The sequence below is a fragment of the Oncorhynchus mykiss genome, chromosome 12 (assembly GCF_013265735.2).
Source record: "Oncorhynchus mykiss isolate Arlee chromosome 12, USDA_OmykA_1.1, whole genome shotgun sequence".
Lineage (NCBI taxonomy): Eukaryota > Metazoa > Chordata > Actinopteri > Salmoniformes > Salmonidae > Oncorhynchus > Oncorhynchus mykiss.
The window spans coordinates 362,265-377,209 of NC_048576.1; the positions used below are offsets into that span (position 1 = coordinate 362,265).

The 14,945-nt window shown below is 46.6% G+C and overlaps 1 protein-coding gene across 3 annotated transcripts in view; it reads right to left on the reverse strand.

Annotated features, from left to right (window-relative positions):
• Positions 1 to 995: 995 nt before the first annotated feature.
• Positions 996 to 14,945, reverse strand: part of hdhd2 (haloacid dehalogenase-like hydrolase domain containing 2) — a 34,447-nt gene continuing 20,497 nt past the window's right edge. For all 3 annotated transcript variants that reach the window (XM_021622530.2, XM_021622529.2, XM_021622531.2), the window contains exons 5-7: positions 14,532 to 14,748; positions 2,691 to 2,754; positions 996 to 2,580 (exon numbers count right to left, since the gene is read on the reverse strand). In XM_021622530.2, the coding sequence (XP_021478205.1) occupies positions 2,477 to 2,580; positions 2,691 to 2,754; positions 14,532 to 14,748 (385 nt within the window). In that variant the 3' untranslated portion in view covers positions 996 to 2,476. The remainder of the gene's footprint in view (positions 2,581 to 2,690; positions 2,755 to 14,531; positions 14,749 to 14,945) is intronic.

Below are 14,945 nucleotides of genomic sequence, written 5' to 3' on the forward strand. Positions count from 1 at the left end.
TTCAAATTTAGAATAAGGCAGTAACGTGACAAAATGTGGAAAAGGTCAAGGGGTCTGAATACTTTCCGAATGCACTGTACATATCTGTAGCAATGAGCATCTTAGATTAGCAATACAATGTAATAGGTCAGTGTGTCTGTACATAGGGCTTGTCAGACAGATCCTAGGTCAGCGTGTCTGTACATAGGGTTTGTCAGACAGATCCTAGGTCAGTGTGTCTGTACATAGGGTTTGTCTGAGACAGAACCTAGGTCAGTGTGTCTGTACATAGGGCTTATCTGAGACAGAACCTAGGTCAGTGTTTCTGTACATAGGGCTTGTCTGAGACAGAACCTAGGTCAGTGTGTCTGTACATAGGGTTTGTCTGAGACAGAACCTAGGTCAGTGTGTCTGTACATAGGGCTTGTCTGAGACAGAACCTAGGTCAGTGTGTCTGTACATAGGGCTTGTCTGAGACAGAACCTAGGTCAGTGTGTCTGTACATAGGGCTTGTCTGAGACAGAACCTAGGTCAGTGTGTCTGTACATAAGGCTTGTCTGAGACAGAACCTAGGTCAGTGTGTCTGTACATAGGGCTTGTCTGAGACAGAACTTAGGTCAGTGTGTCTGTACATAGGGCTTGTCTGAGACAGAACCTAGGTCAGTGTGTCTGTACATAGGGTTTGTCTGAGACAGAACCTAGGTCAGTGTGTCTGTACATAGGGCTTGTCTGAGACAGAACCCAGTGTGTCTGTACATAGGGCTTGTCTGAGACAGAACCCAGTGTGTCTGTACATAGGGCTTGTCTGAGACAGAACCCAGTGTGTCTGTACATAGGGCTTGTCTGAGACAGAACCCAGTGTGTCTGTACATAGGGCTTGTCTGAGACAGAACCTTTGGTAAAAACGGTTTATGTAACTTCACTGAAGAAATGGAAGGTTGCTGACCTGTGTTTTATTCAGCTGAATGGATTCTCTATGTTCAATTAAAGACAATATGAGTCATTGGTAGTACTAGTCATGATCACTTTTTTTATAAACATGATTACACACAAGACATTTTTCAGAAACGTGCCATTTTAAACACTCTTCACAAGTGCAAAGGTTTGATGCAGTCTTGTTATCCCAGTATCTATTCATCAACACAGAACCCTAACACTACCTACTCATCAACACAGAAACCTAACACTAGCTATTCATCAACACAGAAACCTAACACTACCTATTCATCAACACAGAACCCTAACACTACCTATTCATCAACACAGCACCTTAACCCTAACCTCAGTTAGATGAGGAACACAGCAGCCATAGTTAGATGGCGTGTGAGATGTTAGAGGTGTTACAGTCTGGTGTGGGACTAGAGGAGGTGTTAGTCTGGTGTTGGACTAGAGGCGGTGTTAGTCTGGTGTGAGACCAGAGGAGGTGTTACAGTCTGGTGTGGGACTAGAGGAGGTGTTACAGTCTGGTGTGAGAGTAGAGGAGGTGTTACAGTCTGGTGTGAGAGTAGAGGAGGTGTTACAGTCTGGTGTGAGAGTAGAGGAGGTGTTTGTCTGGTGTGGGACTAGAGGAGGTGTTAGTCTGGTGTGGGACCAGAGGAGGTGTTAGTCTGGTGTGGGACTAGAGGTGTTACAGTCTGGTGTTGGACTAGAGGCGGTGTTAGTCTGGTGTGGGACCAGAGGAGGTGTTAGTCTGGTGTGGGACTAGAGGTGTTACAGTCTGGTGTGGGACTAGAGGAGGTGTTACAGTCTGGTGTGGGAGTAGAGGAGGTGTTAGTCTGGTGTGGGAGTAGAGGAGGTGTTTGTCTGGTGTGGGACTAGAGGAGGTGTTAGTCTGGTGTGGGAGTAGAGGAGGTGTTAGTCTGGTGTGGGAGTAGAGGAGGTGTTTGTCTGGTGTGGGACTAGAGGAGGTGTTTGTCTGGTGTGGGACTAGAGGAGGTGTTTGTCTGGTGTGGGACTAGAGGAGGTGTTTGTCTGGTGTGGGACTAGAGGAGGTGTTACAGTCTGGTGTGGGACTAGAGGAGGTGTTACAGTCTGGTGTGGGACTAGAGGAGGTGTTACAGTCTGGTGTGGGACTAGAGGAGGTGTTACAGTCTGGTGTGGGACTAGAGGAGGTGTTAGTCTGGTGTGGGACTAGAGGAAGTGTTAGTCTGGTGTGGGACTAGAGGAGGTGTTACAGTCTGGTGTGGGACTAGAGGAGGTGTTAGTCTGGTGTGGGACTAGAGGAGGTGTTAGTCTGGTGTGGGACTAGAGGAGGTGTTACAGTCTGGTGTGGGACTAGAGGAGATGTTAGTCTGGTGTGGGACTAGAGGTGTTACAGTCTGGTGTGGGACTAGAGGAGGTGTTAGTCTGGTGTGGGACTAGAGGTGGTGTTAGTCTGGTGTGGGACTAGAGGAGGTGTTAGTCTGGTGTGGGACTAGAGGTGTTAGAGTCTGGTGTGGGACTGCAACATGATGAGATATACCCATGTCTAAATGATCTAATAGTGAGAGAATCATAGTTAAAGGATGTGTTGGAGGATGTGGTCCACAGCTTGAGTGAAGCTGTCACAGGTCAGGTATGGTGGAGGATTAATTTTACCCTCATCTCCCACTCTGTATTTACCTATAGAAGACAACATGCTATGAATCAATATAAATAATTGGCATTAGCTGCTTTTAGAATGCTTTTAAAGAGGTTTTCTATGAGTTATGAAGCGATGTCAGGTCTCTTACCGGTTCTGACTACAATTCCCAGCATGCCAATGTTTTGAGCCCCGCCCACGTCGTCTCTGGCGTCCTGTAAAGGGGGGGGTAGATATTGAACAATACTGTTAAACAGATTGACGTTAGATGTAATATTGCAGTTAGATTGTGGATTCTATCAATGTAATGTATGCATCTTTTCCAATCCCCCATACAGTGGCAACAATAACCTCAACCAAATGTTTTCTGTAGTTGTGGATCAGACCTGCAAAATGGTCAGGAGGAATGTTGGACCATTCCTCTTTACAAAACTGTTTCAGTTCAGCAATATTCTTGGAATGTCTGGTGTGAACTGGTCTCTTGAGGTCATGCCACAGCATCTCAATCGGGTTGAGGTCAGGACTCTGACTGGGCCACTCCAGAATAGAGGCATGGCCGTTTAATTAGGGACAATTTCAAGTTTTCGTAACAAATCGGTAATCAGCATTTTTGGATGCCGATTAAATTGCACTCCACGAGGAAACTGCGCTGCAGGCTGACCACCTGTTACTCCACGAGGAGACTGCGCTGCAGGCTGACCACCTGTTACTCCACAAGGAGACTGCGCTGCAGGCTGACCACCTGTTACTCCACGAGGAGACTGCGCTGCAGGCTGACCACCTGTTACTCCACGAGGAGACTGCGCTGCAGGCTGACCACCTGTTACTCCACGAGGAGACTGAGTGGCAGGCTGACCACCTGTTACTCCACGAGGAGACTGACCACCTGTTACTCCACGAGGAGACTGAGTGGCAGGCTGACCACCTGTTACTCCACGAGGAGACTGCGCTGCAGGCTGACCACCTGTTACTCCACGAGGAGACTGCGCTGCAGGCTGACCACCTGTTACTCCACGAGGAGACTGCGCTGCAGGCTGACCACCTGTTACTCCACGAGGAGACTGCGCTGCAGGCTGACCACCTGTTACTCCACGAGGAAACTGCGCTGCAGGCTGACCACCTGTTACTCCACGAGGAAACTGCGCTGCAGGCTGACCACCTGTTACTCCTCGAGGAGACTGACCACCTGTTACTCCACGAGGAGACTGACCACCTGTTACTCCACGAGGAGACTGCGTGGCAGGCTGACCACCTGTTACTCCACGAGGAGACTGACCACCTGTTACTCCACGAGGAGACTGCTGACCACCTGTTACTCCACGAGGAGACTGACCACCTGTTACTCCACGAGGAGACTGAGAGGCAGGCTGACCACCTGTTACTCCACGAGGAGACTGACCACCTGTTACTCCACGAGGAGACTGACCACCTGTTACTCCACGAGGAGACTGACCACCTGTTACTCCACGAGGAGACTGACCACCTGTTACTCCACGAGGAGACTGACCACCTGTTACTCCACGAGGAGACTGACCACCTGTTACTCCACGAGGAGACTGACCACCTGTTACTCCACGAGGAGACTGCGTGGCAGGCTGACCACCTGTTACTCCACGAGGAGACTGACCACCTGTTACTCCACGAGGAGACTGCTGACCACCTGTTACTCCACGAGGAGACTGACCACCTGTTACTCCACGAGGAGACTGAGTGGCAGGCTGACCACCTGTTACTCCACGAGGAGACTGACCACCTGTTACTCCACGAGGAGACTGACCACCTGTTACTCCACGAGGAGACTGACCACCTGTTACTCCACGAGGAGACTGACCACCTGTTACTCCACGAGGAGACTGACCACCTGTTACTCCACGAGGAGACTGACCACCTGTTACTCCACGAGGAGACTGCGTGGCAGGCTGACCACCTGTTACTCCACGAGGAGACTGCGTGGCAGGCTGACCACCTGTTACTCCACGAGGAGACTGCGTGGCAGGCTGACCACCTGTTACTCCACGAGGAGACTGCGTGGCAGGCTGACCACCTGTTACTCCACGAGGAGACTGCGTGGCAGGCTGACCACCTGTTACTCCACGAGGAGACTGCGTGGCAGGCTGACCACCTGTTACTCCACGAGGAGACTGCGTGGCAGGCTGACCACCTGTTACTCCACGAGGAGACTGCGTGGCAGGCTGACCACCTGTTACTCCACGAGGAGACTGCGTGGAAGGCTGACCACCTGTTACTCCACGAGGAGACTGCGTGGCAGGCTGACCACCTGTTACTCCACGAGGAGACTGCGTGGCAGGCTGACCACCTGTTACTCCACGAGGAGACTGCGTGGCAGGCTGACCACCTGTTACTCCACGAGGAGACTGCGTGGCAGGCTGACCACCTGTTACTCCACGAGGAGACTGCGTGGCAGGCTGACCACCTGTTACTCCACGAGGAGACTGCGTGGCAGGCTGACCACTTGTTACTCCACGAGGAGACTGCGTGGCAGGCTGACCACCTGTTACTCCACGAGGAGACTGCGTGGCAGGCTGACCACCTGTTACTCCACGAGGAGACTGCGTGGCAGGCTGACCACCTGTTACTCCACGAGGAGACTGCGTGGCAGGCTGACCACCTGTTACTCCACGAGGAGACTGCGTGGCAGGCTGACCACCTGTTACTCCACGAGGAGACTGCGTGGCAGGCTGACCACTTGTTACGCAAGTGCAGCAAGGAGCCAAGGTAAATTGTTAGCTAGCATTAAACTTATATTTTTCTTGCCACTGTGTGTGTGTGTGTGTGTGTGTGTGTGTGTGTATATAAATATATATTATTTTAAATATATAGTTTTTATATGTTTTCCTTTATTATTTTCCGCTAACCCTACCATCCCTCCCTTAATTGGAGTAAACTAATGGACAACAACAGTTCATGCTTATACATTTTACAATAATTATATATTTGTAGTTTTTAGTCCCATTCTTCAGCTCCCCTCAACCCCTCCCATCTATCTCTGAACACCATCCAGTTTCGAGTTCTATTTGCTAAATATTTTTCACCTGTGCTGTTTCACAAAAGTTCTGAACCTACAGTGCCTTCGGGAAGTATTCAGACCCCTTGAATTTTTCCACATTTTGATAGGTTTACAGCCTTCTTCTAAAATGTATTAAATTGTTTTCTACCCCTCATCAATCTACACACAATACCCCATAATGACAAAGCAAAAACATTTTTTTAGATATTATTTTTACAAATGTATTACAAAAAAATTATATTCACACCCTTTACTCAGTACTTTGTTGAAGCACCCTTGGCAGGGATTACAGCCTCGAGTCTTGTTGGGTATGATGCTACAAGCTTGGCACATCTGTATTTGGGGAGTTTCTCCCATTCTTCTCTACAGATCCTCTCAAGGTCTGTCAGGATGGATGGGGAGCGTCGCTGCACAGCTATTTTCAGGTCTCTCCAGAAATGTTTGATTGGGTTCAAGTCCGGGCTCTGGCTTGGCCACTCAAGGACATTCAGAGACTTGTACTGAAGCCACCCCTGCGTTGTCTTGGCTGTGTGCTTAGGGTAGTTGTTCTGTTGGAAGGTGAACCTTCGCCCCAGTCTGAGGTCCTGAGCGCTCTGGAGCAGGTTTTCATCATCAAGGATCTCTCTGTACTTTGCTCAGTACTCGATCCTTACTAGTGTGGTGGCATATTTCTGCTTTACCAAATGAGGAGAGTTACAAACTACACACCAGTCAGAGTTATACTTAAACTACATCTTTAATAATAATGATAAGCTTTGCAAGAGCATTTGACTTTCAGCAATTCACTCTTTCTAACGAACCGTTGAGAAGTGACTACAGAAAAGTACTAAGATCTTTTATAGCCAAGATACACCCCTCTCAACTTACACTGACGAACCACAGATCTTAGGAACAGTTCACAAAGGTTAAGATTTGTATGACAGATATCTATAAACATAGCAGACAGTTACTGCTGTGTCAACAGTTTTCATTGTAAAGACCAGAGTCTGGCCCCCTCACTCCAATAGGGAACCTGTCTCTCCCTGGTACGACATAGAACAGAACCATTAGCTCATGTTATCTGGAATGCTCTTTAGGTTTTATCACCCCAAAGACATCGTAAATCTCCTCTGTCCGTGTTATCTCAGAGGCCCATCCTCAGTGGAACACAAACACAATACTCTATTCTGTCGAATGTAACAACTATTATAATGTAATACAAGCATTATAACAATCTTACAAGCATTATAACATAATCTTGCAATTTCCCACGACACTAGTCCCCCAGTCCCTTCCGCTGAAAAACATCCCCACAGCATGATTCTGCCATCACCGTGTTTCACCGTATGGATGGTGCCAGGTTTCCTCCAGACGTGACACTTGGCATTCAGGCCAAAGAGTTCAATCTAGTTCATCCGGATAGCCTCAGACAACAACATTGATCCGAACGCTGACTCGGTGAGCGAGTTAATTAGCAAGTGCATCGGTGATGATGTACCCACGGTGACTATTAAAATCTTCCCCAACCAGAAACCGTGGATTGATGGCAGCATTCGTGCAAAACTGAAAGCGCGAACCACTGCTTTAAATCATGGCAAGGCGACCGTAAACAGGACCGGATACAAACATTGTAGTTATTCCCTCCGCAAGGCAATCAAACAACCTAAGCATCAGTATAGAGACAAAGTAGAGTCGCAATTCAATGTCTCAAACAGGAGACGTATGTGGCAGGGTCTACAGTCAATCACAGACTACAAAAAGAAAACCAGCCCCGTTGCAGACACCGACGTCTTGCGCTCAGACAAACTAAACAACTTCTTTGCTCGCTTTGAGGACAATACAGTGCCACGGACACGGCCTGCTACCAAAACCTGCGGGCTCTCCTTCACCGCAGCCAACGTGAGTAAAACATTTAAACGTGTTAATCCTCGCAAGGCTGCTGGCCCAGACGGCATTCCTAGCCAATTCTTCAGAGCATGCGCAGACCAGCTGGCTGGTGTGTTTACGGACATATTCAATGAATCCCTATCTCAGTCTGCTGTTCCCACATGCTTCAAGAGGGCCACCATTGTTCCTGTTCCCAAGAAAGCGAAGGTAACTGAGCTAAATGACTATCGCCCCATAGCACTCACTCCCGTCATCATGAAGTGCTCTGAGAGACTAGTCAAGGATCATATTACCTCCACCCGACTTGACACCCTAGACCCACTCCAATATGCAATTACACTGCACACTGCCCTAACCCATCTGGACAAGAGGGATACCTATGTAAGAATGCTGTTAATCGATTACAGCTCAGCATTTAACACCATAGTACCCTCCAAACTTGTCATTAAGCTCGAGACCCTGGGTCTCAACCCTGCCCTTTGCAACTGGGTCCTGGACTTTGACGGGCCGCCCCCAGGTGGTGAGTGTAGGAAACAACATCTCCACCCCGCTGATCCTCAACACTGGGGCCACACAAGGGTGCGTTCTCAGCCCTCTCCTGTACTCCCTGTTCACCAATGACTGCGTGGCCATGCACGCCTCCAACTCAATCATCAAGTTTGCAGACGACACTACAGTGGTAGGCTTGATTACCAACAACGACGAGGGCCTACAGGGAGGTGGTGAGGGCATGGTCAAAACTAGAAGCACAAGCATTTTGTTACACTCGCATTAACATCTGCTAACCATGTGTATGTGACCAATAAAATGTGATTTGACCAGAGAAGCTTGTTTCTCATGGTCTGAGAGTCTTTTGGTGCATTTTGGCAAACTCCAAGTGGGCTGTCATGTGCCTTTTACTGAGGAGTGGCTTCCGTCTGGCCACTCTAAAATAAAGGCCTGATTGTCCTTCTGGAAGGTTCTCCCTTCTCCACAGAGGAACTCTAGAGCTCTGTCGGGTTCTTGGTCACCTCCCTGACCAAGGTCCTTCTCCCCCGATTGCTCAGTTTGGCTGGGAGGCCAAACTGGGAAGAGGCTTGGTGGTTCCAAACTTCTTCCATTTAAGACTGATGGAGGCCAATGTCTTCTTGGGAACCTTCAATACTGCAGAATGTTGTTTGTACCGTTCCCCAGATGTGTTTCTTGACACAATCCTGTCTCCGAGCTCTATGGTGTCAGATCAATTCTATAAGAAGAGAGACTACAGATTTTTCAAACAACATATTTATTATAAGATTTGCAAAAATGAAGCAATCAACCATCACTAAGAGTTGAATGCTCATCGAACAGAGCTGTCAGGTTTTTAGAAATATTTGCAAATGTATTAAAAATAAAAAACAGATAAAAGAAACGTCCCCTTTTCAGGATCCTGTCTTTCAAAGATAATTCATAAACATCCAAATAACTTCACAGATCTTCATTGTAAAGGGTTTAAACACTGTTTCCCATGCTTGTTCAATGAACCATAAACAATTAATGAACATGCACCTGTGGAACGGTCGTTAAGACACTAACAGCTTACAGATGGTAGGCAATTAAGGTCACAGTTATAAAAACTTAGGACACTAAAGAGGCCTTTCTACTAACTCTGAAAAACACCAAAAGAAAGATGCCCAGGGTCCCTGCTCATCTGCGTGAACGTGCTGCAAGGAGGCATGAGGACTGCAGATGTGGCCAGGGCAATAAATTGTAATGTCCATACTGTGAGATGCCTAAGACAGCGCTACAGGGAGACTGGACGGACAGCTGATCGTCCTCGCAGTGGCAGACCACGTGTAACACCTGCACAGGATCGGTACATCCGAACATCACACCTGCGGGACAGGTACAGGATGGCAACAACAACTGCCCGAGTTACACCAGGAATGCACAATCCCATCATCAGTGCTGTCCGCAATAGGCTGAGAGAGGCTGGACTGAGGCCTGTTGTAAGGCAGGTCCTCACCAGACATCACCGGCAACAACGTCACCTATGGGCACAAACCCATCGTCGCTGGAACAGACAGGACTGGCAAAAAGTGATCTTCACTGATGAGTTGCGGTTTTGTCTCACCAGGGGTGATGGACGGATTCACGTTTATCGTCGAAGGAATAAGCGTTACACCGAGGCCTGTACTCTGGAGCAGGATCAATTTGGAGGTGGAGGGTCCGTCATGGTCTGGGGTGGTGTCACAGCATCATCGGACTGACCTTGTTGTCATTGCAGGCAATCTCAACACTGTGCGTTACAGGGAGTCTCAGCAATCACTGCCTCATCACTGTCAAACGCTCCATAAAACACTTCAGCGAGCTGTCCTTTCTAATCGTCCTGGATTTTGACCTCATCCCATCAGTAGAGGATGCCAGGTTGCTCTTCAAAAGTGCCTTCCTCACCATCTTAAATAAGCATGCCCCATTCAAAATAATGTAGAACTAAGAACAGATATAGCCTTTGGTTCACCCCAGACTTGACTGCCCTTGAACAGCACAAAAACATCCTGTGGCGTTCTGCATTAGCATCGAATAACCCCCGCAATATGCTACTTTAGACACAAACTGTTATAGACCTATATCCATCCTGCCCTGCCTTTCTAAGGTCTTCGAAAGCCAAGTGAACAAACAGATCACCGACCATTTCGAATCCCACCATACCTTCTCCACTAAGCAATCTGGGTTCCGAGCTGGTCATGGGTGCACCTCAGCTACGCTCAAGGTACTAAACGACATCATAACCTGCCATCGATGAAAGACAGTACTGTGCAGCCGTCTTCATCGACCTGGCCAATGCTTCGACTCTGTCAATCACCACATTCTTATCGGCAGACTCATTCGCCATGGCTTCTCAAATGATTGCCTCGCCTGGTTCACCAACTACTTCTCAGACAGTTCAGTGTGTCAAATCGGAGGGCCTGTTGTCCGGACCTCTGGCAGTGTCTATGGGGGTGCAACAGGGTTCAATTTTCGGGCCGACTCTTTTCTCTGTATATGTCAATGATGTCGCTCTTGCTGATCCACCTCTATGAAGACGACACCATTCTGTATACTTCTGGCCCTTCTTTGGACACACTCCTAACAAACCTCCAAACGAGTTTCAACGCCATACAACACTCCTTCCGTGGCCTCCAACTGCTTTTAAATGCTAGTAAAACTAAGTGCATGCTCTTCAACCTCCCGCCCGAATAGCATCACTACTCGGGACGGTTCTGACCTAGAATATGTGGACAACTACAAATACCTAGGTGTCTGGTTAGACTGTAAACTTTCCTTCCAGACTCATATCAAACATCTCCAATACAAAATGAAATCTAGAAATCGGCTTTCTATTTCACAACAAAGCCTCCTTCACTCATGCTGCCAAACATACCCTCGTAAAACTGACTATCCTACCCATCTTTGACTTCGGCGATGTCATTTACAAAATAGCCTCCAACATTCTACTCAGCAAACCGGATGTAGTCTATCACAGTAACATCTGTTTTGTCACCAAAGCCCCATATACTACCCACCACTGCTACCTGTATGCTCTCGTTGGCTGGCCCTCACTAAAAATGTGTTGCCAAACCCACTGGCTCCAGGTCAGCTATAAGTCTTTGCTAGGTAAAGCCCCGCCTTATCTCAGCTCACTGGTCACCATAGCAACACCCACCCGTAGCACGCGCTCCAGCAGGTCCTTTGACTGCCTTTCCTTCCAGTTCTCTGCTGCCAATGACTGGAAGGAATTACAAAAATCACTGAAGCTGGAGTCTTATATATCCCTCTCTAACTTTAAGTATCAGCTGTCAGAGCAGCTTACCGATCATTGTACCTGTACACAGCCAATCTGTAAATAGCACACCCAACTACCTCATCCCCATATTGTTACTCACACTCTTGCTCTTTTGCACCCCAGTATCTCCACTTGCACATCTATCACTCCAGTGTCAATGCTAAATTGTAATTATTTCGCCTCTATGGTCTATTTGTTGCCTACCTCCCTACATTTGCACACATAGATTTTTCTATTGTGTTATTGACTGTACGTTTGTTTATTCCATGTGTAACTCAGTGTTGTTGTTTGTGTTGCACTGCTTGGCTTTATCTTGGCCAGGTCGCAGTTGTAAATGACAACTTGTTCTTAACTGGCCTACCTGGTTAAATAAAGGTGAAATAAAAATAAATAAAAAAATAAATCAATAAAAAGGGAAGACATCATCCTCCCTCATGTGGTACCCTTCCTGCAGGCTCATCCTGACATGACCCTCCAGCATGACAATGCCACCAGCCATACTGCTCGTTCTGTGCGTGATTGTCAGTGTTCTTCCATGGCCAGCAAAGAGCCTGGATCTCAATCACATTGAGCACGTCTGGGACCTGTTGAATCGAGGGTGAGGGCTAGGGCCATTCCCCCCAGAAATGTCCGGGAACTTGCAGGTGTCTTGGTGGAAGAGTGGGGTAACATCTCACAGCAAGAACTGGTAAATCTGGTGCAGCTCATGAGGAGGAGATGCACTGCAGTACTTAATGCAGCTGGTGGCCACACCAGATACTGACTGTTACTTTTGATTTTGACCTCCACTTTGTTCAAGGACATATGATTTAATTTCTGTTAGTCACATGTCTGTGGAACTTGTTCAGTTTATGTCTCAGTTGTTGAATCTTGTTATGTTCATACATGTTAAGTTTGCTGAAAATAAACGCAGTTGACAGTGAGAGGACATTTCTTTTTTTGCTGAGTTTACCTTATTTAAATACAGTACCAGTCAAAAGTTTGGAATCCTTCTCATTCAAGGGTTTTTCTTAATTTTTGTAATTTTTACTATTTTCTCAATTGTAGAATAATAGTGAAGACATCAACACTATGAAATAACACATGGAATATTGTGTTAAATTGTGTATTGTGTTAAAGTGTTAAACAAATCTAAATATATATTATATTTGAGATTCTTCAAAGTAGCCACTGTTTGCCTTGACAGCTTTGCACACTCTTGGCATTCTCTCAACCATCTTCTTGAGGTAGTCACCTGGAATGCATTTCAATTAACAGGTGTGGCTTTTGCAAAAGTTAATTTGTGGAATGTCTTTCCTTCTTAATGCGTTTGAGCCAATCAGTTGTTTTGTGACAAGGTAGGGGTGGCATACAGAAGATATCCCTATTTGGTAAAAGACCAAGTCCATATAATGCCAAGAACATCTCAAATAAGCAAAGAGAGACAACAATCCATCATTACTTGAAGACATGAAGGTCAGTCAATACGGAAAATGTCAAGAACTTAGAAAGTTTCTTCAAGTGCAGTCAAAAAAACCATCAAGCGCTATGATGGAACAGGCTCTAATGAGGACCACCACAGGAAAGGAAGACCCAGAGTTACCTCTGCTGCAGAGGATAAGTTCATTAGAGTTACCTCTACTGAGGAGCTCTCATGAGGCCATCTACTAAAACCACTAAAAGACACCAATAAGAAAAAGAGACTTGAGCAATGGACATTAGACCGGTGGAAATGTTATTTGTCCTTTGGTTGGACGAATCCAAATTTGAGATTTTTGGATCCAACCGCTGTGTCTTTGTGAGACGCGGAGGAGGTGAACAGATGATCTCTGCATGTGTGGTTCCCACCATGAAGCATGGAGGTGGTGGTGTGGGGTGCATTGCTGGTGACACTGTCAGTGATTTATTTAGAATTCAAGGCACACATAACCAGCACAGCTACCACAGCATTCTGCAGCGATACCCCATCCCATCTGGTTTGCGCTTTTTTGGTAACTACATGATTCCATGTGTTATTTCATAGTTTTGATGTCTTCACTATTATTCTACAATGTAGAAAATAGCACAAATAAAGGAAAAAAAATAATGAGAAGGTGTCCAAACTTGACTGGTACTGTATACTTATTGGTACTGTATACTTATTGGTACTGTATACTTATTGGTACTGTATACTTATTGGTACTGTATACTTATTGGTACTGTATACTTATTGGTACTGTATACTTATTGGTACTGTATACTGACTGGTACTGCATACTGACTGGTACTGCATACTGACTGGTACTGCATACTGACTGGTACTGTATACTTATTGATTACATTACATGTAAAAGGAATGCACATGATGGGGTCAATAAAGGGTGGATAGAGAACTGGCTGTATGGAAAGTTATTGAGTCAGACATGGGGAAGTGCAGAAAGTTCACATTATGTTCCTAAGGAGGGAGGCAAAGGGCACCAGTCTAGTTAGTCTATGATAAGGCAGATCAGCTGTGGAACTATGGAGGAGCAAGGAATTCAGCTGGAGGTCAAGTCAATTGCTGAAGTGAGAAGAAACCTCTGGGAGGGGGTCCAGAGGGGCCCACCACAACAACCCTTCTACTACAGTCCTATCTCACACATACACCTCTACGCCCATGAAGGTTCAAGCATCAGGCAGGACCATGACTACACCAGTGAGATGAAAAATGTAGTTCCTACTTAGCAACAGAGATGTATTGGCTGTCTAGATCTGTAAGGAGGTGACTATTAGGATGTTATAAATATGTGCTTGTGAAATCAGACCTTGTCTTTGGAGATGTATGACCCAATGGGTGAATGAACTTGGTTTGACCACTTCCTATTCGTCCGTTTGAGTTTTTACTATGTTTGCTCAGAACCTAACACGATGAATTGGAACGCTGACTAAGCCAGGCCTAATCGCCCAACATCAGTGCCCGACCTCACTAATACTCTTGTGGCTGAATGGAAGCAAGTCCCCTCAGCAATGTTCCAACATCTAGTGGAAGGCCTTCCCAGAAGAGTGGAGGCTGTTATAGCAGCAAAGAGGGGACCAACACCATATTAATGCCCATGATTTTGAAGTGAGATGTTTGACGAGCAGGTGTCCACATACTTTTGGTCATGTTGTGCATCTGTATTCCCAGTCATGTGAAATCCATAGATTAGGGCCTAATGAATGTATTTCAAATGACTGATTTCCTCACATAAACTGTAACTCAGTAAAATCTTTGAAATTGTTGCATGTTGCATTTATATTTTTGTTAATTGTAGATAACCCTAACCCAACTATATAGGGAACAGGGTACTATTTGGGAGTCCTCCAGTGTGACTCACGTCTCCAATCATGATGGCCTCTTCAGGACAACAGCCAATGTCCCTCAGAGCCTCCAGGAAGAATGTCCCCTCAGGCTTCCCCACAACGGTGGCTTGACAGTCTGTAGCGTACTCTAACCCTGTCACAAAGGCTCCGGGGCCCAGCGCCAGACCATCCTTCCTCTTATAATACCTGGCCTTATGGATGGCTATGAGGGGGGCCCCGTCTAGAACCAGCCTGGTAGATAGAGGAAAAGAGTTTTATTTGATGTGTACTAAGGCAGCTGAGGCTCACATACAAGAAAACACATTTAAAGCAATAAATTGAGATGTGACATACACAGTGGGGTCTGAAATGATTAATACCCATGATAAAGGTGAGCAATAATGACTGTATAAAATAGATCAAATACTGAGCTATATTCCTCAAACAGG